Source organism: Neopsephotus bourkii, unplaced genomic scaffold (assembly GCF_033783945.1).
Source record: "Neopsephotus bourkii isolate Nb327-2 ecotype Australia unplaced genomic scaffold, CSIRO-AGI_Nbou_v1 NB_270, whole genome shotgun sequence".
In the NCBI taxonomy this organism is placed as follows: domain Eukaryota; kingdom Metazoa; phylum Chordata; class Aves; order Psittaciformes; family Psittacidae; genus Neopsephotus; species Neopsephotus bourkii.
The window spans coordinates 1-22514 of NW_026900779.1; the positions used below are offsets into that span (position 1 = coordinate 1).

The following is a 22514-nucleotide window of genomic DNA, read 5'->3' on the forward strand; positions in this document are numbered from 1 at the left end:
TTCACCCCCAAAGGATGCTCTTTACCCCCAGAGGATGCTCTTTACTCCCACAGGATGCTCTTTACCCCCCAAGGATGCTCTTTACCCCCATAGGAGAAGCTCCTGGAGGTTTAAGCTGGTGCAAAGGGCCCGAGGCAGCTCTGGAAGCAGGAGCTCAGCACCCACCTGTGTTCTTCATCACCGAAGTCAAGCTGCTGAGGATGGAGCTGATCTTGGCCAGGTCCACGTTGGCCAGGTTGGGCAAGGCAAGGGCAGGGGCCGGAGGGGCAGGCGCTGCCTTCGGTGCCGGAGGGGTCGGGGGGGCTTGGGTTGGTGCCGGCACCGGTACCGGGGTTGGTGCCGTGGTGCTGGGCACGGCTTTGGGGATGCTCTCAGGCTTGGGGGGTGCTGGAGCCGTTGGCTTCTCCTTCCTCTCTTCCACTGCAAGGGGAGAGCAAGATCCCGTCATAGAAGTGCTTGGGATACGGGGTTTTCCCATGGGATTAGGCCTAATTCATGGGGTTCTGGCATGGGCTGGGGTGAAGGGAGCCCTTCCACTGGAGCAGGATGCTCCAACCTGGCCCTGAGCACTGCCAGGGATGGGGCAGGCTCAGCTCAGGGCACCCTGTGCCTCAGCACCCTCCCAGGGAAGAACTTCCTGGTCTCCAAACTGAATTCCCATGGCAAACCCAGGATTCCCATCATTCCCATCTAAAAGTGGGCTGGGAGATGGGAATGGTCGTGGATGGACCGGGATTTCCCTCCCAGCACCAGGCTGTGGAGCAGAAACGCAATGGCTCCAATATCAGCCCTGTGGGCTGCATCCCAAAGGATGCTCCAAGGGGCAATTCCAGCTCCGTTCACAGTATCCCAGTATCCCAGTATGTTAGAGACTGGAAGGGACCTCATAAGCTCATCCAGTCCAATCCCCCTGCAGAGCAGGAACACCCAGATAAGGTTACACAAGGATGCATCCAGGTGGGTTTTGATGCCTCCAGAGAAGGAGACTCCACAGCCTCCCTGGGCAGCCTGGGCCAGTGTTCTGGCACCTCACTGAGAAGGAGTTGAAGTGGAACCTCTTGTGTTCCAGTTTGTCCCCATTGCCCCTTGTCCTATCATTGTTTGCCACTGAGAAGAGCCTGGCTCCAGCCTCGGGACACTCCCCCTTTATATATTTATATACACTGATAAGGTCACCCCTCAGTCTCCTCTCTCCACACTATAGAGACCCAGCTCCCTCAGTCTCTCCTCATAAGGGAGATGCTCCCCTCCCTCCATCATCCCACTTGAACCATCCCAGCATCACCCACCGATGATCTTGGACGCATCGTCCTCCACATCGGAGAGCTCCATGTCCTCCACATCCCGGTTATCCGACACCGGCTCCGGTGTCACCGGCTTCCGGCTGCCCCCTGCCGGTGACCGGGCGTTATCCTCCTCTCCCATGCCCTGGAACGGGGACTCGGAGCCGGTTGGGGAGGGTGCGTCCATGCTGGGGGACGGGACCGGGGACTCCTCGGGGTCGGGGAGCGTGGCTTTCAGTTGGTCAAGCTTCTTCTTGAGGTTGCTCACTCGGTTCGCGAAGGTTTTGTAAGCCTTGAGGAGGAAGAGGTGTGGAATGAGGGGCTATTATGGGATGTTTCCCTAGGGAAACTGGGATGCAGCTTGGGAAAAGCATCCTCTGCTCAGCTTTACCCAGGGCAAGAGCCATGAGGAAAAGGGAAAACCATATCCCAAATGCCACTGTTCTCAGCAAGCTTCCGCCAATTCCCAACTTATTCCTGTAGTTTGGATATTGAGGGCTCTTCCCATCCTTTGGGATTTCAAGGACCCCCCCCCCATGCAAATCCAAAGCAAACCCTAACCCTAACCATAACCCTAACCCTAACCCCTAACCCTAACCCTAACCCCTAACCCTAACCCCTAACCCTCACCCTAACCCCTAACCCCAACCCTAACCCTAACCCCTAACCCTAACCCTAACCCCTAACCCTAACCCCTAACCCCAACCCCTAACCCTAACCCCTACCCCTAACCCCAACCCCTAACCCTAACCCCTAACCCTAACCCTAACCCCTAACCCTAACACCAACCCTAACCCTAACCCCTAACCCTAACCCCTAACCCCTAACCCTAACCCCCTAACCCCTAACCCTAACCCCTAACCCTAACCCCTAACCCTAACCCCTAACCCTAACCCTAACCCCTAACCCTAACCCTAACCCTAACCCCTAACCCCTAACCCTAACCCCTAACCCTAACCCCTAACCCTAACCCCTAACCCTAACCCCTAACCCTAACCCCTAACCCTAACCCCTACCCCTAACCCTAACCCCTAACCCTAACCCCTACCCCTAACCCCTAACCCCTAACCCTAACCCCTAACCCTAACCCCCCCCCTTTATGAATCCCAATGGGTTCAAACTCCTTGGATCTGGGATCCTCCAAGCCCTGAACCCCGCTCCCCTTGGGCAGAGCAGGGGATGGCCCCCAGGAGAAGGCACTCACGTTGGCCACCACCTTGACCTCCTTGTACTGGGCCTCGTAGAAGACGCCAGCGTTCTCCAGGGCCTCGCTGAGGGAGGGCCCGTTCTTCACCTGCTTGTCCAGGCCGCTGACGAACTCCTCCAGCTTGGCGCTGGCCTCCTCGAACTCCTTGGAGAACTTCTTGCCTCCCGTTTTATCTGCGGGGGGAGCTCAGCAAGGGGGAACCTTCCCATCCCCATCCCTCTGAGGGGTTAAAGCCGTGCCCCTCCTGCCCATCCGTCCCTTTAGCATGCGGTACCCGTGACACTCCAGAGCCCAGTTTGAGTGCAGCCGGGCCTCAGTTCCCCTTTACCCCCGCTCCAGCCTGAGCGTGCTGCATCCCATTGGATTGATGGCTCCGAATCCGCTTCCAACCCCAAATCCCACCTGGTTTGAAGGGTTTGGGATGCTCCAAAGACACCACAGGCCCATAGTGGGGTGGGTTGAAGAGCCCTAAGTGCACCTCAAGCTTCCCATTAACACAGGGTGGATGCTCCAGCTCCAAGGACCCCATTCCCAAAGGAAAACCAGTGCCTGCTCCAGTTTCTCCTCACCTTTGAGACACTTGAGGGTCTCGGTGCTGCAGACGTCGACGCGCAGGGTGGAAAGCTGCTTCTCCTTGAGCTCCATCTGCTCCTCAGAGCGCTTGTAGGAGAGCAGCTCCTCAATGAGAGCCTGCGGCTGGGAACGGGAAGGGAGCAAGGGAAGCATCCCTGGGACAGGCCATGGGAATGGCAGGGATGGGGTTTCCATGGTGGTTTCCATGGCATCATGGAATGGGTTGGGATGAAGGCAGCTTCAAGTGCATCCGGTTCCATGGGAGGAGGATGCTCCAACACTGCCAGGGATGGGGCATCCAAACCATCTCCATTCACCCCATCCCAGTGTCCCAGCGCCCTCCCAGATCCCATCTCCATCTCCCCTCTATGAGGTTAAAGCCATTTAACCCTTATCCTGCTCCTCCATCCCTTATCCCAAGCCCTTTCTCCAGGTCTCCCAGAGCCCCTTCAGACACTGGAGCTGCTCCGAGGTCTTTCCTTATGGAGCTTTCCCTTCCCCATAGGAACACCGGCGCTTCCCAACCATCACCACAACCCCAGGGCAATGGGGGCTTCCACTCACCCTGAACTCAGCCACGATCTTGGACTTGAGAGCAGCTTTGGGATTGGTGGATGCTGTCGGGATAAAGAGGGATAAGGGAGAGCTGAAGGCACCCATAGGGCCAAGCAGCAGCTTCCCATCAGCACTGAACCAGAGGCTCCTGATCCTGCTCCCAGTCCCTCTCCATAGCCAGCCCTCAGGGCTCTGCCCTTTTGGGAAGAGGGACCCCTGCAAGGCTTGATCCAAGAGCCTCATCCAAGGAAGAGCAAGGGATCTCCAAGCACTTCCCAAGTCAGAGGCCCCAAATCCACCCTTTTCTGCCCCCAAAAGCAGGAGATGCAGCACCCTTCACCCATGCTTGAATGCAGCACCATTGGGCTTTGGGAAGCAGCTTGGGATGTGAGGGTAAGGACTGGACCCTTCCAGACTCTTGGATTAACCTGATGTGGGCACCCAACAGAGTTTATGGGATGTGCCTCCAGCCTTAAGGCTTTAGGGCTCATTGATGAGTAAATCAGAGCGTGTTCCCTGCTATGGATCCCACTCATGCTCATCCCTGCTGCCCCAGATGGGCTCCATTCTGCATCATCCGAGCTCCACCTCCTCTTCCCAACGCTGTTCCCAAATCCCTGTGCTTTCCCCCCTGAGTTCCTTTAGGATCAGCACTCAGAGGCAGGCTTCCAGCACCAGCTCCTGGCCAGAAGGTGCCCGCTTGCTCCTCCTCAATCCCAGCATCAGCTCCCAGCATTCCCATGGGATCCTTACCTGGGGCTTTCTTCCAGCCCTTATTCTGCTGCTTGCTGAGGGTTTCTTTCAGCTGCTTCTGGGTTTTGAAGGTGGTACCTGGGAAACAGGGCAGGACTTGAGGGCAGCAGGGAAATCCCGGGATAACGCTGGGGTTCGGGGATGCAACAGCACAAGAGGGAGGAGGAGGTTGGAGCCAATGGACATGGGATGCTGCCCTCAAGGAAGCAGCAAAGGGGGCTCCTCATTTGGGTACCACACTTGGGTACCGCACTGGAGCCGTGCTGCATCCTCCATCATCTTCCCCATCAACCCTCATCCCAACTGGTACCCAAAGGAGAACAGGGCAGGATTTGCAGCAGGGAATTCCCGGGATAACACTGGGATTTGGGGATGCAACAGCACAAGAGGGAGGAGGAGGTTGGATCCTATGGACATGGGATGCTGCCCTCAATGAAGCAGCAAAGGGGGCTCCTCATTTGGGTACCACACTGGAGCCGTGCTGCATCCTCCATCACCTTCCCCCTCAACCCTCATCCCAACTGGTACCCAAAGGAGAACAGGGCAGGATTTGCAGCAGGGAATTCAAGGGATAACACTGGGATTTGGGGATGCAACAGCACAAGAGGGAGGAGGAGGTTGGATCCTATGGACATGGGATGCTGCCCTCAAGGAAGCAGCAAAGGGGGCTCCTCATTTGGGTACCACATTTGGGTACCACATTTGGGTACCGCACCGGAGCCGTGCTGCATCCTCCATCACCTTCCCCATCACCCCTCATCCCAACTGGTACCCAAAGGAGAACAGGGCAGGATTTGCAGCAGGGAATTCCCGGGATAACGCTGGGGTTCAGGGATGCAACAGCACAAGAGGGAGGAGGAGGTTGGAGCCAATGGACATGGGATGCTGCCCTCAAGGAAGCAGCAAAGGGGGCTCCTCATTTGGGTACCACATTTGGGTACCACATTTGGGTACCACATTTGGGTACCACATTTGGGTACCGCACCGGAGCCGTGCTGCATCTTCCCCATCACCCCTCATCCCAACTGGTACCCAAAGGAGAGCCAGGGCACTGTGGTCATGGCTTGGAGGATGCTTCTCCTCCCCATCCTGCTTCCTTCTGGCTGGAATAACCCCAGCTCCTACAGAAGGACTCGGAGCTGCTTTAGGGATGCCCACAAGGATCCTGGCTCCCAAAAGCAGAGGGGCAAAGGGGGAGGAACTCACTGAGAGCTTCCTTTAGGGCCAGGATGGTTTCCTCTGGGTACACGTTCCTGTCCTCCCAGATCTTGAAGATCCTCTCGATGGATTTGGACACGGATGGATCCCTGCATAAAAGAGGGGAATGGGGTGGGTTTGCCTCACCCCACACTGGGAAGAGGTCGGGGTTGGAATGCAGGGAGCCTCCAGGGGATGCTCTAAAGGCCTGGAATGGCACCAACACAACAGGGGTCTTTTTGGGGTGAAATGAGGGGGTTTTAGAGCAGAAGGCTCAGCAATAGGATGCTCCCATAGCAAATGGCTGATGCTCCATGGTTTCCCTATGTCCCATCCTTTAAAAACCAGGATTCAGGAACATTCCAGAGGGAATGGGAGGGCAGGGATCGGACAGGGCTCAGCCCACATCTTCCCATCCCAGGTTATTCCAATCACGGAAGCATGGAATGGGCTGAGGGGCATCTCCCTCCCATCCCATCCCATCCCATCCCCATCCCATCCCATCCCCATCCCATCCCATCCCCATCCCATCCCATCCCATCCCCATCCCATCCCATCCCCATCCCATCCCATCCCATCCCCATCCCATCCATCCCATCCCATCCCCATCCCCATCCCATCCCATCGCATCCCATCCCATCCCCATCCCATCCCATCCCATCCCATCCCATCCCATCCCATCCCATCCCATCCCCATCCCATCCCATCCCATCCCAGTGTCCCCTCTGGCAGGTTAAAGCCGTTCCCTTTGTCCTGCCCCTCCATCCCAAGCCCTTTCCCAGCTTTCCTGGCACTTCCCAACTGCCTCCAGGGGAAGCCCAGCTTCCAAGCTGGGTCCTACATGGCTTGGAGCCCCCTTCCTCCTAAACAACCCCCCCAACCCCATTCCATGCTGGGATTAACCCCCCCCAACCCCATTCCATGCTGGGATTAACCCCCCCCCAACCCCATTCCATGCTGGGATTAACCCCCCCCAACCCCATTCCATGCTGGGATTAACCCCCCCCAACCCCATTCCATGCTGGGATTAACCCCCCCCCAACCCCATTCCATGCTGGGATTAACCCCCCCCAACCCCATTCCATGCTGGGATTACCCCCCCCAACCCCATTCCATGCTGGGATTAATCCCCCACAACCCTATTCCATGCTGGAATTAAACCCCTTTCCATGCTGGAATTACCCCCTCCAACCCCTTTCCATGCTGGAATTACACACCCAATCCCATTCCATACTGGAATTTAACACCCCCAACCCCATTCCATGCTGGAATTACCCCCACCAATCCCATTCCATGCTAGAATTAAACCCCCCCCACAACCCCATTCCATGCTGGAATTAAACCCCTTTCCATGCTGGAATCACTCTCGCTCCCCATTCCATGCTGGAATTACCCCCCCTCAATCCCATTCCATGCTGGAATTAAACCCCATTCCATGCTGGAATTAACCCCCCCCCCCAACCCCATTCCATGCTGGAATCAAACCCCATTCCATACTGGAATCATTCTCCCTCCCCATTCCATACTGGAATTAATGTCCCCCAACCCCATTGCACACTGTAACTAAGACACCCCATTCCATGCTGGAATTAAACCCCATTCCATACTGGAATCATTCTCCCTCCCCATTCCATACTGGAATTAATGTCCCCCAACCCCATTCCACACTGTAACTAAGACACCCCCCCCATTCCATGCTGCAATTATACCCCATTCCACACTGGAATTCCCCTCCGCCCCCCATTCCACACTGCAATGTCACTGCCACCCCCCCCCCCCCCACCATTCCCGAAGCCCCCATTCCCAGTTTCAGGCGCCCCCTCCCTGGGCCCTCACTTGACCAAGGAGGCGGCCTCGGGGAGCACCTCGGCGAAGGCGTCGCGGAAGACGATGGCGTTCTTGCGCTTGCAGTTCTGGATCACGTCGTTGGCCAGGTAGAAGAGGTTGAGGCGGTGCGGGAAAGCGGCTGGAAGCAATGGGAACACCGGCGCATCACACTGGGAAGCACCCGCGCCTTCACCGGGCTTCCAATGGGACACAAAGAGCGTGGGGGCACCATAGGGATGCAAAGCGCAAGGGGGGAAACAAAGCCAAGTCCCATAGGAAGGGGGTCCTGATCGCTGCCTGCAATAGGATGGGGTCAGGCTCTGATCCCATGGGATTGACCCCCAAAGGGAGGTTTGGATGGAGGCAAAGGGGGCTCAGGGCTCTCAATGCTATGGGGTGGGCTAAGGAGGTGGGAATGGAGGAGATGCAAGGGGGATGCCAGGGGGGATTCCAGGGTTTTCCACATTCAATCCTTCCAATGTGTATTGCCACTATGTTATATACATATAGCATACATCTTCGATGTGTAAGAGCGATTTTCCAGGGGGGATCCCATGATTTTCCATGGGGGATTCCATGATTTTCCATACTCCATCCTTCCGATGTGTACTACTATATATACATATATATACTACCATATATATATATGTATTATATGGATAATAATGATTTTCCACTCATGATCCCATGATTTTCCATGGGGGATTCCATGATTTTCCATACTCCATCCTTCCGATGTGTACTACTATATATACATATATATACTACCATATATATATATGTATTATATGGATAATAATGATTTTCCACTCATGATCCCATGATTTTCCATGGGGGATTCCATGATTTTCCATACTCCATCCTTCCGATGTGTACTACTATATATACATATATATACTACCATATATATATATGTATTATATGGATAATAATGATTTTCCACTCATGATCCCATGATTTTCCATGGGGGATTCCATGATTTTCCATACTCCATCCTTCCAATGTGTATTACTATATATACATATATATACATTACCATATATATATCATATATACTATATGTATAATAATGATTTTCCATTCGTGATTCCATGATTTTCCATGGGGGATTCCATGATGGGTTCCATGATTTCTCCACCTTCAATCCTTCCAATGTGTATTACGACTGTATGACATGGATATTATACAAATTCTGTGTATTATATGTGCCATAATGATTTCCCATGGGTGATTCCATGATGGGTTCCATGATGTTTCCACATTCAACCCTTCCGATGTGTATTCAGACTGTATTACATGTATATTATACATGTATTATATGTGTAAGAATGATTTTCCATTTGTGATTCCAGGATTTTCCATGGTGGGTTCCAGAATTTTCCACCCTCAATCCTTCCAATGTGTATTACGACTATACTATATGTATATATCGCATATATTATACGGGTAATGATGATTTTCCATGTGGGATTCCATGATTTTCCATGATGGGCTCCATGATTTCTCCACCTTCAAGCCTTCAAATGTGTATTAAAACTGCATTACATATATATTACAAATATTATGTGTATTATATATGCCATAATGATTTTCCATGGGTCATTCCATGATTTCCCATGGTTGAGTCCATGGCTTTCCATGGGTGATTCCATGATTTTCCACAGGTGATTCCATGATTTCCCATGGTTTTCCATGGATGTTTCCATGATTTTTTATGGTTGATTCCACGATTTTCCATTGGTGATTCCATGGTTTTCGGTGGATGTTTCCATTATTTCCTATGGGTGATTCCATGATTTCCCATGGTTGAGTCCATGATTTTCCACAGGTGATTCCATGATTTTTTATGGTTAATTCCATGATTTCCCAAGGGTGATTCCACAATTTCCCATGGGTGATTCCATGGTTTCCATGGTTGAGTCCATGATTTCCCATGGGTGGTTCCATGGTTTCCCATGGTTGAGTCCATGATTTTCCACAGGTGATTCCATGGTTTCCTATGGGTGATTCCATGGTTTCCCACAGGTGATTCCATGGTTTTCCACGGGTGATTCCATGGTTTCCCATGGGTGATTCCATATTTCCCATGGTGATTCCATATTTCCCATGGTGATTCCATGATTTCCCAAGGGTGATTCCATGGTTTCCCAAGGGTGATTCCATGGTTTCCCATGGTTGAGTCCATGGCTTTCCATGGGTGATTCCATGATTTTCCACAGGTGATTCCATGGCTTTCCATGGGTGATTCCATGGTTTCCCAAGGGTGATTCCATGGTTTCCCAAGGGTGATTCCATGGTTTCCCAAGGGTGATTCCATGGTTTCCTATGGGTGATTCCATTATTTTCTATGGGTTATTCCATCATTTCCCACGGGTGATTCCATGATTTCCCATGGTTGAGTCCATGGCTTTCCATGGGTGATTCCACAATTTCCCAAGGGTGATTCCATGGTTTCCCATGGTTTTCCATAGATGTTTCCATGATTTTTTGTGGTTAATTCCATGATTTCCCATGAGTGGTTCCACAATTTCCCATGGCTGATCCCATGGTTCCCCACCTTCAACCCTTCCGATGTGCATCCACGCATCCAACGAGCGCCCTTCCCACCACGGGATGCTCACCCCCCCATTGGCTCCATAGGGATTTTCCAGCTCCCTTTTTGCCCCAGGGATCCCCCAGCCCTGCCTCCGGCATTCCCATGGGAACAGCTTGGGATGAAGGCACCTTAAAGCCCATCCCCTTCCATAGGGCAGGATGCTCCCAGCCCCACTGAACACTGCAGGGATCCCCAACCCTCCTCATTCCCAGCCTGTTCCAGCTCCAGTGGAGACGGGATAAGGCCCAAAAGCCGGGAATGGAGACACCAGCACCCGCAGCCATGCACTGAAACCCCCAAAAGCACCAAATCCTCTGCCCAAAGAGCTCCAAATGTTGGGAATTCCGGCGGTAAAAGGTGGGAAAAGAGCCCAAAAGCAAGGAGGAAGGCAGGGAAAAGGCTTTGCTCCATAGGGATAAATGGGGGGACGGGACCAGGAGCTCCAGGCCAAGAGAATGGGGATGGGTCCATGCAGGAATAAAGGGGGATAAGTGGGGACCGGGTCAGGATGGAGCCCTGGGGCCTTTCCCCTTCTTTAAGCCCAACACCAAGCACCATCCCTCCCTAACAGGGAAAGCGGGAATGTCCTCCCTCTATATCCCTGCTGCAATCCCAATGGATCCCCATCATCCCAACTCCTTCAGGCCCATGCAAACACCCCCTTTAGACCCCCCCCAACCCCATGCATCCCTATGGGCCCGGTCCCCGGGGGGTCCCGCTCGCACTCACAGCGCCGCAGCCACTTCATCCAGTGGCAGACGATGGTGCTGTGGTGCCGCTTGTTCTCCAAGCACCACGAGGACAGGCCCTGGATGGACTCCATGGTGTTGGTGACCGCCTGCAGCTTCCGATCGAGCGAGGCCTCCAAAGCCGCCGCCGCCGCTGCCGACGAAGAGGAGGCGGCGGCCGACGAGGAGGAGGAGGAGGAGGACGACGACGACGAGGCCCGCCCGCCGCCTCCGCCGCCCGCCGCCATTTTCGGGCCCTCCCGGAGCCACGCTCTCCCCCCCCCCCTCCTGCTCGGGGCCTTCCTCAGCGGCAACGGCCCCGCTGGAGGCCTATGGGGCACGGCGGGGCGACCCGGACCTGAAGCTAACGGGTTAAACGGGCTCCACTTACGACCGCAACCGGTTGCAACGAGAACCGAGGGGGGCCCAAGTCCTCGCTTAAGCCCCGGGGAAGGGAACGGGGGGAGGCGGCGGCGGCGGTCACCGGCCGGGCCCCCCCGAGCGCAGCGCCCGCCCCCCCGCCGCCATTTTGTGCCCGGGCTCCCCTCGCACGGGCCGCGGGCGCTCTGCGCATGCGCGGCTCCGCCCCTTGGCGCGCTCACACGCACTCACCCTCCCCCCCCCCCTTCCCCTTCCCTCCCCGGCGCCAAGATGGCGGCGGCGGCCGGCGTGAGGTGAAGCGAGGAGAGTTCCGCGTTCGGGCTTAAAGCGGAGCCGGAAGTGTAAAATAAAGCGATTTATGAGGGGAAATAAGGAAGAAGGAGGCGGATTCTGCGCTGCCAGAGCCCAACGAGGGGTGCGCACCCCAAAAATCCCCTCAGAAACCCGCACAGCAGCAGGTACCCCCCCCCCCCCGTCCTTTAAATTGAACCCGGAGCGGGGGCTTTGCATTAAAAAATAGGTCTTTAATGGCGGAGGGGGGGGGGGGCTCAATCCGTGCCCTCGAGCACGGACTCGCTGAGGGCCAGGTCCCAGTAGTGCTCGGCCCCGTGCTTCTTGAAGTGCTCCCGGGCCATGTTCTCCGTGGGGCACTGCTTGAACTTCATCTCGCCGAAGCTGCGGTCCTTGGCGGTGCCCTGGGGGGGGGAGGATGGATCCCATGGGATAAAGGGAGGATCCCATGGGAAAAGGGTGGATCCCATGGGAAAAGGAGGCTCCAAGGGGGAGGGGCTGTTGGTGATGGGAACAGGGGGGGTTACGTGATGCCCACCGGCTGGGATGGGAGTTTGGGATGGAAGTGGTTTGGGATGGACCAAGCCTGGGATGGACACTGGTTGGGGTGGATGCTGTTTGGGATGGACATTCCTTTGGGATGGAAGTTATTTGGGATGGGAGTTTGGGATGGGAGTTGTTTGGAATAGGAGTTTGGGATGGAAGAAGGTTGGGATGGGAGTTGTTTGGGATGGATGTTAGTTTGGGATGGGAGTTAGTTTGGAATAGGAGTTTGGGATGGAAGAAGGTTGGGACGGATGTCATTTGGGATGGAAGTTGTTTGGGATGGAAGTTATTTGGAATATGAGCTTGGGATGGATGTTAGTTTGGAATAGGAGTTTGGGATGGAAGAAGTTTGGGATGGATGTCATCTGGGATGGGATGTTAGTTTGGGATGGGAGTTGTTTGGAATAGGAGTTTGGGATGGATGTCATTTGGGATGGATGTTAGTTTGGGATGGATGTTAGTTTGGGATGAAGTCAGTTTGGGATGGGAGTTTGGGATGGCTGTTGTTTGGGATGGGAGCTGTTTGGGATGGGAGCTGTTTGGGATGGGAGCTGTTTGGGATGGGAGCTGTTTGGGATGAAGTCAGTTTGGGATGGGAGCTGTTTGGGATGGGAGCTGTTTGGGATGGGAGCTGTTTGGGATGAAGTCAGTTTGGGATGGGAGCTGTTTGGGATGGGAGTTTGGGATGGGAGCTGTCTGGGATGGCCACGATCCCCAAGCTCATCCCATTCCAACCCCTCCCCCAGCAGGTGCTTTGCCTCCATTCCCAAGCCTTGGAAGAACACTCCCCCCCTGCACGGATGGGGCAGATCCCTTGGGAACCCCGACTCACCTCCCACACCAGCGAGCATTTGTTGGTCTTCTTCACAGCCTCCTCATCGGACTCCTCCTCATCTGAAACCCAACCCCAAAAGGAGCCAAAATCCATGAATTTCACCCCAAAAAGAGAGCAATGGGGAAGGGGGGGGGGTTCGGTCCCCCCCCAAACTCACCCTCGCCCTTGGTGGCTGCCGTTTGCTCATCCCATTTGATCCGATGCAGCATGAGCCGCTTGAACTTCTTCTGTGCTTTGGGGCCTGGAAAAGAAGCTGGGATTAGGAACCAAGGAGGAACCTCGGAGCTCATCCCAGTCCCAACCCCTTTCAGGCCCCGGTTTTCCCCCTGGGAATTGCACCATTCCCTGGCCTCACCTCCTTCCACCACCACCACGTTGACGTCCTTGTGCAGCACCACCACCCCGCTCAGGTAGAGCTGCCCTGCGTTGGCCTCGATCTTGAACTTCTTGGCTGGGTTGCTCAAGTTCCGGACCCTGCATTGGGAAGGGGTGGGATAAAGCCCAAGGGGTTGGCACGCATCCATTGGGATGAGCTGCATCCCAAGAGCTCCATCCCAGCCCCTTCTCTGTGTGGCTATGGAGGTCAGCTTGGCCAAGAAGGGAAGCGTCAATCCCACTTTGGAGCCATGGGTTTAGTGTTTGGGTTTCCAAGTGGGATGCGTTGTTCTGGCCCCGCATTCCTTAGGGATGAATGGATGGATGGATGATGGATGATGGATGATGGATGGACGGATGATGGATGATGGATGGATGATGGATGATGGATGATGGATGGATGGATGGATGGATGATGGATGATGGATGGATGATGGATGATGGATGGATGATGGATGGATGGATGATGGATGATGGATGGATGGATGATGGATGATGGATGGATGATGGATGGATGGATGGATGGATGATGGATGGATGGATGATGGATGGATGATGGATGGATGATGGATGGATGGATGGATGGATGATGGATGGATGATGGATGATGGATGGATGGATGATGGATGGATGGATGGATGGATGGATGGATGATGGATGATGGATGGATGATGGATGGATGATGGATGGATGGATGAATGGATGATGGATGGATGATGGATGATGGATGGATGGATGATGGATGGATGGATGGATGGATGGATGGATGATGGATGATGGATGGATGATGGATGGATGGATGGATGATGGATGATGGATGGATGGATGGATGATGGATGATGGATGATGGATGATGGATGGATGGATGGATGATGGATGATGGATGGATGGATGGATGATGGATGATGGATGGATGATGGATGGATGGATGATGGATGGATGGATGGATGATGGATGGATGGATGGATGATGGATGATGGATGGATGGATGGATGATGGATGATGGATGGATGATGGATGGATGGATGATGGATGGATGGATGGATGATGGATGGATGATGGATGGATGATGGATGGATGATGGATGATGGATGGATGATGGATGGATGATGGATGATGGATGGATGATGGATGATGGATGGATGATGGATGGATGGATGATGGATGGATGATGGATGGATGATGGATGATGGATGGATGATGGATGGATGATGGATGGATGATGGATGGATGGATGATGGATGATGGATGATGGATGGATGATGGATGATGGATGATGGATGGATGATGGATGGATGGATGATGGATGATGGATGATGGATGGATGGATGGATGGATGATGGATGGAGGAGGAGGAGGGGGTCAGCCTCACCTGTACACCGCTATGTGCACCCCCTGTGACACGTCTTCCTTCAGCTTCTTCACCTTCTTGGCTTTCCGCTGCTCGGCCGTCAGCTTCCGGGCGGCGTTGGCCTCCTCGTGCGCTCTGCACACACACACACAGGGATGCGGCAGGCACCAAACATCCCAAAGCATCCCAAAGCATCCCTAATTCCTCCTCCCTGCAAGGCTCAGGGACAGGGATGAGCCTCATGGCTAAAGGGAGCCCTCCAGCAACCCCAATGGGGTCAAACCAACCCCATCTTTCCTCCATCACTTCCCAAAGCATCCCTGATTCCTCCTTCCTGGAAGGCTCAGGAATAACAGGGATGAGCCTCATGGAAGGGGGATCCCTCCAGCAGCCCCAATGGGCTCTCAAACCAACCCCATCTTTCCTCCATCACTTCCCAAATGCATCCCTAATTCCTCCTGCTTGGAAGGCTCAGGAATAACAGGGATGAGCCTCATGGAAGGGGGATCCCTCCAGCAGCCCCAATGGGCTCAAACCAACCCCATTTTTCCTCCATCACTTCCCAACTGCATCCCAAAAGGAGCCCCCAAAACCCCCCAATGTTCCACCTACTTCTGCCTCTTCGCCATCTGAGCTCGGACGTGGGCCTCCACTTTGGTTGGATCCTGCACAGCTTCCGTGCCCAAAACTCGCATCAAGTTGGAGATCCGGACTGCAAAAGGAATGGGAATGGAGATTCCAAAGGATCCCGAGGATTTGGGATGAGGCTTCCATGGCCCCCACGGCCTCACCTTTGGGCTCCGGAGGTGGCATCAGGCCCAGCCTGACCTTCTCCTGCAGCTCCTTCTGGGCCTCCCTGCGGGTCTGGCGCCGCAGCTTCTTCTGCTCCTTCTTGGTTAAATAAACCCCTAAGGTGACGGGGGTGTCGCTGTCCACTGCGGGAGCAAGGGATGGAGAATGGGAATCCCCAAAGGGAAACCGGGAATACCGAGCGCCACGATGCTGCAGGGGGTTGGAGCACACAGGGAATGGGGGGAAAGAGAGGGGGGGTCTGGTTTGCTTTGCTGGGATTGAAACAGGGCCAGGAGCAGAGGGATGTGGAGCTGTTGGAGCAGCTCCCATAGGAGCCAGGCTGGGTCCTTGAGGAGGGCCTAAAGGGGCTGCAGGAAACCTGGAGAGGGGCTTGGGATGGAGGGGACAGGATATGGGGAATGGCTTTGGAGATGGGATGTTGGGAAGCTCTTCCCTATGAGGGTGCTGAGGCGGTGTCGATCAGGACTGGGGGTACCTGGGGGGTTGAGCTGGGCCGGGTGTTCCACGAGGTTCGTGATCCCAAAGTACTCGTCCCTCTTGGAAGACGTTCCTCCTTTTCTAGATGGGAAAGGGCTGGGGGTGAGCAGTGTTCCCACAGCCTCCCATTCCCATGTTCCCATAGGAAACACCAGCAATGGGCAGGGAATACAGCTCCGGGCACAACCCCATCCATCCCTGGCAGTGCTTAGGGTTGGACACAGGGGCTTGGAGCTGGAGGAGCTTTAAGCTCCTCCCCACCCAAACCATCCCAGGATTCTGGGAATTCTACTCCAAAACCCATTAAGTTTCCCCAGCAGGCACCTGGGAAAGCACCAACCCCATCCAGATCCACATCACCCCATGGACACTGATCCCAACCTCTGGAATGAGCCACTCACAGGTCGAGGCCGTTGGGGATGATGTAGGAATCCCACCACTCGATCTCCGGGATCTCCCCTTCCTTCAGCTCCTTCTTGGGGGTGATGAGAGCCAGCTTGGTGGATGTGTGGATCCCGGTTTTCCTGGCAGCTTGGGAGATCTCCGCCTGCAGCTTCTCCAGTTGGGCCTGAGCGCATGGGAACGGGCACAAAGCTCATTCCCAACGCACATCCCTCATCCACAGCCCCTCTCCTGGACCCCTCTGGACACTGGAGCTGCTCCAAGGTATCCCCATTAAGAGCCTTCCCCTTCCCCTTTGCTCCCCCCCCATTCCCAGTACCTTGGTTCTCAACCTTTGGGCTATTTTCTCAAATTTGCCTTTTTCATGGAATTTAAAGGTTCGTTTCTGCCGCTGCGCCGGGGTGATGGAGACGCGGGGGTCGAAGTACGTGTTGGACTCCAGGTCCTCGGAAGGCTTCTCCTTCAGCTGCTGCTTGAACTGCTCCCGTTTCACCGCCCGGATGTTGGCCTTCAGCGTGGGCATGCGATGCGTCAGCTCGATCTCCTTGCCGCTGGCGTCCACCGTGCGGCCCTGCTCGTCCAGGATCAACGGGGTGGGCTTGGTCTGATCCTTCAGCTCCACTTTCCTGCCGCCAACAGAAGGGAGAGTGCCTTAAAACGTTGGAATGGCCGGGGATTGCCAATGTGGAAGCGTTCCCGGGCCTTCAGTGGCCATGGAGATACTGGGAATGCTTGGACTGGATGAGCTGCAGGCTCTGAACCCCATTGGAAGCACCCGAATTCCCAAGGCAATGGTGGAGTTGCCATCCATGGAAGCATTCCCGTGTTCTCTATGGCCATGGAAGTGTTAGGAATGCTTGGACTGGATGAGCAGAAAGCTCTGAACCCCATTGGAAACACCCAAATTCCCAAGGCAATGCTGGTGTCACCATCCATGGAAGCATTCCTGTGCCCTCTGTGACCATGGAAGTGTTGGGAATGCTTGGACTGGATGAGCTGCAAGCTCTGAACCCCATTGGAAGCACCCAAATTCCCAAGTCAATGCTGGTGTCACCATCCATGGAAGTGTTCCTGTGCCCTCTGTGACCATGGAAGTGTTGGGAATGCTTGGACTGGATGAGCTGCAGGCTCTTAAATCCATGGGAAGCACCCAAATTCCCAACCCCACCCATGAGATCTCCTGGAGGTCACCAGAAAGGCCTCAAATCCCACGTTGTGGCTATTGGGAATGTCCCTCAAGGATGGAGCTAAACCCATTTCCCTTGCTTCCTATGGAACTCCGTCCTATTAAAACCATTGCCACGGATCCAATCCCACTCGTTACCCCTCTCCCAGCATTCCAGAGCGGGATGGAGCCGCCACCATGGGGGTTATTTAGAATCATAGAATAGTTCGGGTTGGAAAGGAGCTTAAGATCACGCAGTTCCAATCCTTGCCATGGGCAGGGAACCCTCACACTAAACCAGGGCACCCAAGGCCTCGTCCAACCTGGCCTTGAACACCACCAGGGATGGAGCATTGCCTGGGCACCCATTCCAGTGCCTCAGCACCCTCACAGTGAGGAACTTCCCCCTTAAATCCAATCTAAACTTCCCCTAAGTTTTAACCCATTACCCCTTGTCCTATCGCTACAGTCCCTAATGAAGAGTCCCTCCCCAGCATCCCTATAGGCCCCCTTCAGACACTGGAAGCTGCTCTGAGGTCTCCACGCAGCCTGGCCTGAACAGCCCCAACTCTCTCATCCTATCCCCATACAGGAGCTGCTCCAGCCCCTGAGCATCCTCATGGCCCTGTTCCAACAGCTCCGTGTCCTTTTGATGCTGAGGACCCCAGAACTGCACCCAATGCTCCAGGGGAGGTCTCACCAGAGCAAAGGGTCAGGATCACCTCCATGGCCCCGCTGCTCCCGCTCCTTTGCCTGCAGCGCAGGATCCGGTACTTACGGCGGCGCGATGCCCATGGCGTGCAGGTTGGCCAAGCCCACCATGTTGGCATTCCCGATGAGCCCTGGTTTCAGAGCCAACTGCGCCTGGATCCGGGCCTGGAGCTCGGCGGCTTTCCTGGCCTTCTCGATGGCATCGTTCATGAAGGTGGCCGCCTGCGAGGGCTGGATGGTGTTGCCGATGGGCAGCCGTTCCGATTGGGATGAAGAGGAGAGTTTGGGCTGCAAACAGAGGGAGGGGGGGAGCTTGCAGTGGGTGCTGTGGGTGCTATGGGTGCTATAGGAGGCGCCTGCGGTACCTGTGGGGTCGGGGGGCTGATGAAGCTGAGCTGCTTCTTCCTCTCCTCGATCTGCCGCGTGGCCGCCTCCATCATCTGCTTGATCTGGGGGGAGAGAAGCAGGGCCTGAGCCTTCCTCCCCCTTTAGCACCATGGTCCCCATAGCAACCGCAGCCTGGTGGGGGGGGTAGGACCACATCCACCAGCCCCAAAACAGCCCCCAGGAGCCATGGAGAACCCCCCCACCCCAAACCCCTTCCCATCACTGTGACCCCAATGGGGCAGCCGAGCCTTGAGGCTGCTCCCGGTTGGGATTCCAAGCGGATGGACCCCCGTTGGGATGAAGGACGGCGGCTCAGGCTCACCTGCAGCTTGGTCAGCATTCCCGGGCTCTCCGATGGGGGGCCTGGGATGACTTCCGGTTCGTCCTCCACCTCCTCGAAGCGAGGGATGCGCCGCTTCTTCACCCCGGAGGATTCCTTGGATACCTCCGAGTCGTCCCCAAACACATCCTGATGGGACAGGAGGCAAAGGGGGAAGCTGGGGTTAACACCGAGGGGGTTTCTCCTCCTGGCCACGTGAGGAAGCAGCACTTGATGGGCTTGGAACTGCCAGGGAAGCGCTCACGGGTATCCCCATGCCAAGCGGCAATGATGATCCATGGAAAAGCAGGAAGGAGACCTCATAGGGATGAATGGGTCTGGATCAAAGCCACCCCCTCTGCTGCTCAGAGGGGGGTTCTGGCCCTCAGAGATGCAAGATCTCGCTCAGCACCCCATAGCCGAGCCGATGGGAATAAAGCAGTTTCCCTATTGGAATGCCAGCCTTGGGTTGGCTTGGAAAAGACCTCAAAGCTCATCTTTGGACACCTTCCATTGGAGCAAGCTCCAGGATCCAACCTGGCCTTGAGCACTGCCAGGGATGGGGCATCCAAACCTTCCTCCTTCCACCCATTCCAGTGCCTCAGCACCCTCACAGCTCAGATCCCATCTCCTCCAGCAGGATGAAGCCATTCCTCCATCCCTGCATCCAAAGCCCCTTCTCCAGGCTCCCTATGGAGCTCCTCCATCCCCATCAGCGCCTTCAGTGCCAGCATCCTCCCTCTCCCACCGGAAGCTGCATCCCCAGCCCCAGAACCAGCTCAGCACCCCTCAGCATCCCCCCCTTTCCGAAGGGCTCCATAGGGGCAATGGGGAGCTGAAGGCCTGCGTTGGGAGCCTGCAGCCACGGTGTCGGGTGGGAAGAGGACATCCACAGCGGTCGCCAGCAGCCGCGCTTCCCTTCTTCACTACAGGGCCACTTCCTCAGGCACTTCCTGGGGGCAAACCTATGGGGTCAAGAGAGAGGACTTGCCCATAGTATAAAGGGGGGGGGAGCGTGGCTTTTCCTTCCTGCTCCTTCCCAAGCCAGCAGCCACCCCACGGGCACGAGCCCGGCAGGATGGATCCGTCACAGGCAAAGGGGTTCCGAGATCTCGGGGTGCAAAGCACAAAAGGGAGCTCTTAAAACCCTGCCCTGGTGTTGCTGGGCCGAGGGTCCAGCCCTAAGAGAGCATCTCCAGGGGGTGCCATGGATGCAGGGCTCACGGGAAGACCGGGAATTGCGGAGAGGAAGAGGATTGGAGCCAAGAGATGAGGATGGATCCGTTTGGGAAGCTGAGGACACCAAGAGCTCTTTGTGGGTTCATTCTGCACCCCCGGCCCTATGGCGTGGCCATAGGGAATGGGAGAGGAAGCAGAGCCCCAAGGAAGGGGGGAAGCGGAGCTCAACGTGTGAAGGAAGGGATCCAAGCTGGGGGTGGTGATGGGAGCTCCCCATTCCCACTGGGAGTTGGGAACTGGTGCCCGGCCCTGGGTGAAGAAGGAGGAAAACCAAGTCCTGATTGGGAACGCCCGAGGAGATCCAGATCCGGGCTGGGATTATCCCGGCGCGCTGAGGTTAACGCGGACAGGAAACGCCCTGGGAGAGAGAGGGAAGCAGCTTCCCCTTGGGAATGTGGGGTGGGAGCAGGGGAGAGCGGCCCCTGTTCGCCTCCGAGAGGTTCAATTCCAGAAGATGGGAAGCGAAGGCTTCCAGAGAAGAGAGGAAGGGAAAAGCGGTTGGGATGCGCGAGACTTCCCCCCTCCATGGCAAGTGAGGGGGGGGGGAGAGCTCCTAAATCCCTGCTGGAACCAGGATCAGAGAATCCCAGCCTGGATGGGTGGGAAGAGACCTTAAAGCTCAGGGGCAGGGACCCCCTCCATTGGAGCCCCATAGGAATGGGAATTGGAGCCAGGAATGGGGCATCCAAACCTTCTCCCTTCAGCCCATCCCAGCTCCTCAGCGCCCTCCCAGGGAGGAGCTTCTGCCTCAGAGCTCATTCCAGTCCCCTCTCCATTGATCCCTGATGGAAAACCGGGAATGAAACCACTCCAGGATGAGGCACCGGGGAGCCCTGTTGGGAAGAGCCATTGGGGAGAGCGCTGGGAGCATCGCATCCCAGGAAAACCCTGTGCTGCCAACACAGAGGTGATGAGGAGGAAAGGCAAGGCTGAGCCAAGCGAAAACTAGGATAGAAGCGAAGGAAAAGCATGGGAATGGGAAGGCTCCCATGTTCCTTATGGAAAACCAGCGCCTTTTCTCTTGACCTTGAAGCATTCCCAGCTGTACCCCTTGGGAAGAGGAGAGCGTGGCAGGGAAGCAGCGCTGCCTCCAGGCCCCCGATCCATAGGGAAAGCACCCATCAGCAAAGGCATCAAGAGGGAATAATCACCTTCAGCTCCCGCTTGCGAGTCCGGTCGCTGTTGGCCTTGGAATGCCGGGAGCTCCGCCCTTCTTCCACGGCTTCAAAGAGCTTGTCCACAAAGCGCAGCGTGGACTCGTCCAGGAAGGGCTTGAGGTGGTCTGGAAAAGAGGAGGAACTGGGTAAGGAAAGGGTGGGAATGATCCCAATTCCTCCCCCATCCGGGATATGGGAATGCCGCTGCCAGGAGCTTCCAACCGCGCCCAAATGCGCTCCAAAACAGGCAAAATCCTCCTTTTGGGACCCGAACTCTCGGCTCCATCCTGCTTTGCTCCACGCATCCCAAGGCGGAAGGACCCCGCTGTGCCCCCAGTCCCGTACCCGCTGCCTTCTTCTTGTCCATGCCCTTGCCCACGCAGTTGAGGGCGGCCGTGACCACGGTGGGCTCCGAGAAGCCCAGCACTCGCTTCACCGTCTTCTCGATCCAGGGCTTGAGCTCGTCCAGCTCCCGCTTGGACAGCGCCATGGCGGCCGGCGCCCCCCGGGCCTGATCCTGCACAGAGAAGGGCCCGATCCCGTCAAGCAGGGATGGTTTAATGACACCACCCCCCCCACACCGGGTCTGATCCCATTGGGAAATGGGATGGAATCCATTCAGGAGCACGGCCACGGATGGGGCAGCCGCAGTTTCCCTATGGAGCAGCGGGGAACGGAGCGGCCCCGCCACAGCCTCCCCGCAGCCGCGGCCTGCTCCCAGTGCCCTCCTACCGCCCCCGTTCTCATTCCTGTTCCCGGCCCCATTCCAATTACCTCTCCCAGGCTCATTCCCGCTCCCGCTCACATTTCCGGCCCCATTCCCGGTTCCATTCCCATTCCCGGTCCCATTCGCGTTCCTGGTCCCATTGCCTTTCCCGGTCCCGTTCCCGGCCGTGTTCCCGGTCCGACTCCTATTCCCGGCCCCATTCCCGTTCCCGCCCCATTCCCGGTCTCAGCCCCGTTCCTTTTCCCTAACCCATTCCCGTTCCTATTCCCTGCCCCTTTCCCAGTCCCGCTCTTATTCCCGGCCCCATTCCCGGTCCCAGCCCTATTCCCATTCCCTTTCCCGGCCCCATTCCCGGCTCCGCTCCTGTTCCCGTTCCCTTTCCCGGCCCCATTCCCGTTCCCGGTCTCTCACCGGGTGCGGCCGGGGCCCGCTCGGCGGCCCTTGACGGCGACGGCACGTCGCGGCGGAACCGGAAATGACGGCGCGGCGCCTGCGCGCGGCGAAGGATGACGGGAAGGCGGGTGGGACTTTGGGCGGAAGAAGAAGGACAGTGCGTCCCCGAGGGGGTGGGTGTGTCTAGTGCGGTGATTGGTGGAAGAGACGTAGGCGTAGCCTGATT

At 56.0% G+C, this 22514-nt stretch overlaps 2 protein-coding genes across 2 annotated transcripts; both read right to left on the reverse strand.

Annotated features, from left to right (window-relative positions):
* Nucleotides 1–154: 154 nt before the first annotated feature.
* LOC133208376 (regulation of nuclear pre-mRNA domain-containing protein 2-like) lies at nt 155–10967 on the reverse strand. Its single transcript, XM_061346223.1, has 9 exons — nt 10721–10967; nt 7405–7534; nt 5578–5678; nt 4372–4449; nt 3628–3680; nt 3060–3186; nt 2488–2663; nt 1290–1575; nt 155–420 (listed from the first exon to the last, which is right to left on the reverse strand). Exons 1-9 carry the CDS (start codon nt 10965–10967, stop codon nt 155–157), a joined length of 1464 nt encoding a protein of 487 aa, XP_061202207.1.
* Nucleotides 10968–11603: 636 nt separating this feature from the next.
* On the reverse strand, nt 11604–21683 carry LOC133208377 (U4/U6 small nuclear ribonucleoprotein Prp3). Its single transcript, XM_061346224.1, has 15 exons — nt 21514–21683; nt 21163–21293; nt 18776–18922; nt 18432–18515; nt 18134–18354; nt 16510–16816; nt 16190–16356; nt 15787–15869; nt 15290–15433; nt 15111–15210; nt 14520–14633; nt 13128–13246; nt 12930–13013; nt 12770–12831; nt 11604–11795 (listed from the first exon to the last, which is right to left on the reverse strand). Exons 1-15 carry the CDS (start codon nt 21656–21658, stop codon nt 11649–11651), a joined length of 2055 nt encoding a protein of 684 aa, XP_061202208.1. The 5' UTR covers nt 21659–21683; the 3' UTR covers nt 11604–11648.
* Nucleotides 21684–22514: the final 831 nt, after the last annotated feature.